This window comes from Gekko japonicus, unplaced genomic scaffold (genome assembly GCF_001447785.1).
Source record: "Gekko japonicus isolate JY-2015 unplaced genomic scaffold, Gekko_japonicus_V1.1 scaffold3957, whole genome shotgun sequence".
Classification (NCBI taxonomy): Eukaryota; Metazoa; Chordata; class Lepidosauria; order Squamata; family Gekkonidae; genus Gekko; species Gekko japonicus.
The window spans coordinates 20,256-24,422 of NW_015176566.1; the positions used below are offsets into that span (position 1 = coordinate 20,256).

At 41.9% G+C, this 4,167-nt stretch overlaps 1 protein-coding gene across 1 annotated transcript; it reads left to right on the forward strand.

Annotated features, from left to right (window-relative positions):
* The first annotated feature begins 570 nt into the window (after window positions 1-570).
* On the forward strand, window positions 571-1,491 carry LOC107124108 (olfactory receptor 5A2-like). The gene has a single exon (XM_015427496.1). It carries the CDS (start codon window positions 571-573, stop codon window positions 1,489-1,491), a length of 921 nt encoding a protein of 306 aa, XP_015282982.1.
* Window positions 1,492-4,167: the final 2,676 nt, after the last annotated feature.

Consider the following 4,167-nt stretch of genomic DNA (forward strand, 5'->3'; position numbering starts at 1 on the left):
ACTTTAATTTCTATGAGTCAAAGGTCAATGTGACTTCATGTACTGCATATGGTGCTTCTTTTCTCTAAAACAGAATAGCATGCATAGATTAGGGATAAGTGTATGTATGTCTGTTGTTCCATGAATTAATAATATATGTAGTTATGGTGCTTTGACATGTACATCACCACCACCATCATTATCATTATCAGATTTATAAACCACCCTCCCATGGAGGGCTCAGGGTGGTGTACATTATAAATTAAACATGAACAATTAAAAAAATAAATAGACAATAATACATTGTTAAAACAGATAAAGCATATAATTAATCCAGATAATAGATGGCATACATATAATTTTACTCCCTCTGTAGGATGGATCACATGCTGTGGTTGGTAAGGCCAGGTGAAAGCCATAGTAAGGAACTGTTGCTGTCCTCAACTGTAGGCCTCGTGGGACATCTCTGCTTTGCATGCCCTGTAGAACTGAGCAAGGTCCTGCAGGGTGCTGATGTTATATTAAAGTCCAATCAAATGCAATGGAAAACAATGAAGATGCCCTTTTTCTTTTACAGGTAGCTAAAAACAAATGGAGAACCAAACCAGTGCCTCGGAGTTTATTTTCTTGGGACTTTCCAAGAACCCTCAGCTGCAGATTTTCTTATTTTTTGTGTTCTCCACCATTTACCTAATCACATTATCAGGCAACTTAACCATCATTCTGGTTATAAGAATGGACCCATCACTTTATACACCAATGTATTTTTTTCTGTCTCACCTGTCTTTTGTTGACATCTGTTATTCTACGGACATTGTCCCTAAAATGTTGATGGATCTTCTGACAAAACAGAAGACGATATCCTTTGTAGGCTGCCTTACACAAATGTTTTTCAGCCTTCTGTTGAGTGTCGCAGATGTTTTCATTCTTTCAGCAATGGCTTATGACAGATACACTGCTGTGTGTCACCCACTGCACTACGTTGTGATCATGAACAAAACCATATGCACTTACTTGGTGATGGGTGCATGGATAATGGGTGTTCTTTTTGCAATTATCAACACAGTGCCAACATTAAATGTACAGTTTTGTGGCTTCCGTGAAATCAGCCACTTTAGCTGTGAACTTCCACCACTACTAAAATCATCTTGTTCTGACACTTTTATGAATAATGTGATTCTTTTTTCTTCTGTTGCAATTTTTGGGCTTGGATCCTTCCTACCAACTCTGGTCTCCTATATTCGCATAATCTCTACCATCCTAAAGATCCGCTCTGCAGAGGGCAGGAGCAAAGCCTTCTCTACCTGCAGCTCCCACCTTATTGTGGTTGGCTTGCTATATATGACAGGAATGACACAGTATATGAAACCCAGCAAAGTCTCTTCCATGACACTGGATGAGATCTTCTCCATCCAGTACAGTATTTTGACTCCCATGTTGAACCCGATTATCTATAGCCTGAAAAATAAGGAAGTGAAAAGGGCTCTTGGGAAAATATTTGGAAGCAAGTAAAGACTATACACTGTTTGCTCTAAATTGTTAGAATAGTGGTGGAAGTTTGAACTTGATTTTGCCAAAAATGATTCATTGACTTTTGGCACAGTAACCAGATGATACAGTGAGAACCTGTTATCTGTCCTTGGAATTGTTGAATTGACCAGATACCATAATATAGGGTGAGCCTCACCTCACTGAAAACTCTGTGAACTTTTCCACTGTCAAACTAACTTTTTATTTCTCTCTAGGGATGTTATAATATTCCCCTTTTCACTTGATCTGTGTTTATGTGTTTTGATCCATTTTCATTACTGTTATTTCCAACTGATTTTTATAGCATTTTAATACCTCTGTGTGTGTGTGAAGTCCTGTCAAGTCATAGCTGAGTTATAGTGGCTCTGTAGGGTTTTCAAGGCAAGAGGAGGTTTGACATTGCTTTCCTTTGCGTAGCAAACCTGGAATTCCTTGGTGTTCTTCCATCCAAATAGTAACCAGGGCCAACCCTGCTTAGCTTCCAAGATCTGATGAAATTGGGCTAAACTGGGCCATCCAGGTCAGGGCAAACCATTTTATGCTCTTTGTGTGCAATTAATGAGAAACCAGCATTCATTTAGTGGGGAGAATTTGTCATGAAGAAACAGGAAATTGTATCTATTATAATAAAAAGGATCCATCTTTCGCTCTGTTCATCCGTCCATCCATCTGTGGCATGCATGACACCTCAGAGAATGAAGCTAGGAGACTCAAATTTGGACCTCCATTTCAGGATGATAATGGGAGCTGTAGTGCCATACTGGAAGGGAACTGGAAAATCCTAACCCACATAATCTCCAGTCCACACAGACACACAGGCTGAGTTCAGACTGGCAGTTTGGCCCGATATAGGCATGTTTCACAAACAGATTAAAGGGGACAGTTCACACAGCCACAGCTGTCAGGCATTCCCCAGCCGTACTCAACCCGACCTATGATGATTCACTACCAGGGGTCATTTCTTGCAGGAGCACACAGGAGTGGAGCTCTGGCAGCAAAGAGCCCAGGGGGCAGGCACATGCAACAAGCCCCACTCCCTGCTCCCAGCAGCCCTCAGTCAGAGCAAGAAGCAGCCAGGTAAGTTGCAGAGCTCCCGGCGCATGTTGCCAGAGTGGAAAAAAAGCCGCTTACAGCTGTGCCTCCACCAGGGGCAAGCCAACAGTGCAAACGCTCCCTTGCGCCTCCTCTCCGGTATGCTCCCACATCAGTAGGTGCAGTGCAACCGGGAATCCCCAGCACAACTTGGTCCAGGTCTTTTTGCCCCACCTCCCTTGTGCTTCATACTGCCAGTCTGTCCTCAGCCACAGTGTTTCCATTTGAAGCTATGGGTGTTTCTGGAAGGTACAACTCATTAGAAAATAAAGGTCTACATTTGACAACTGATCACCAAGTTCAGCATGATGATTGATGGGTGCTGCGGTGGCAAAAACGAAGGGACTGTGGAGATCCTAGACTGGGTTATGACCACCAATGCTATTTGCCATGAAAGGAAAGGTTGTCTGTGGCAGGCACAACTCATCAGAGCCCTTAAATTGGCCACCAGTTTCAGGATAATCAAGGGACTCACAGTAATTTGCAATTGAAGAAAAAAATTACATCAACAGTAAATGGAAAAAAATAATACAAATACTTGGAAAAGAATACATTTTTTGTCCTTATAATTAAAACAAGAATTGTGACATTTTGAAGTTTAACAGGTTTATTGTGCTGTGAGCTATGCTGATTAGACACCACTCCATTACTATAATTTTTCTACCACTGGATATGTTGAAACAAGACAATAATATTTAAAAGTCCTGCCCAGGTAGATCTCTCTGGACACTGAGTATTGGGCATGCAATGCAAACACACAGGGTTGGATCCAGCTTTTCTGCTGGTGAAAGAGAGAGGAGAGCTCTAGCCACCATAAAAGCCATGCAGAAGATCATGGGGCATGCATGTTTAGGATCGATGTGTGACAGAGACAGCAATCAAGAGATGAATTGGGCAACATTTATTGAGAGAACATCGAGAGAACAGCACTGAGAGAATTGTGACTGATCCAAGGTCAACTAGCTGGCTGCATATGGAGGAGTGGGGAATCAAACCCAGTTCTACAGATTAGAGTCTGCTGCTCTTAACCACTACACCAAACAGGAAATAAATAAATAAAAGATAAATCTAGATACATAAAGATTGCACAAGTATTTTATACAAAAGGGAAAAAATACATATATGGTAAGAAGTAAACAATGGGAGCATACCAGATTGATCTCCATGTCATCTAGAACCCTTTTAAAGTTTTATGTACAAATAATGATAATTGTGCTTCATTTGACTCGCGTGGAGCCACCCTAACCATGCAGTCCCAAACAAAGTCACACCCTTCTAAACCCATTCACACAGTATGGGAGGGGTGTCAAACATAAGGCCTGGGGGCCAGATCAGGCCTGTCCAGGGCTCTTATGAGGCCCGCGAGCAAATGATGGATCGATGTGTGACAGAGACAGCAATCAAGAGATGAATTGGGCAACATTTATTGAGAGAACATCGAGAGAACAGCACTGAGAGAATTGTGACTGATCCAAGGTCAACTAGCTGGCTGCATGTGGAGGAGTGGGGAACCAAACTCAGTTCTACAGATTAGAGTCTGCTGCTCTTAACCACTACACCAAACAG

Coding starts and splice junctions, on each gene's coding strand:
- LOC107124108 (XM_015427496.1), top strand. CDS start 571: ATGGAGAACCAAACCAGTGCCTCGGAGTTTATTTTCTTGGGACTTTCC.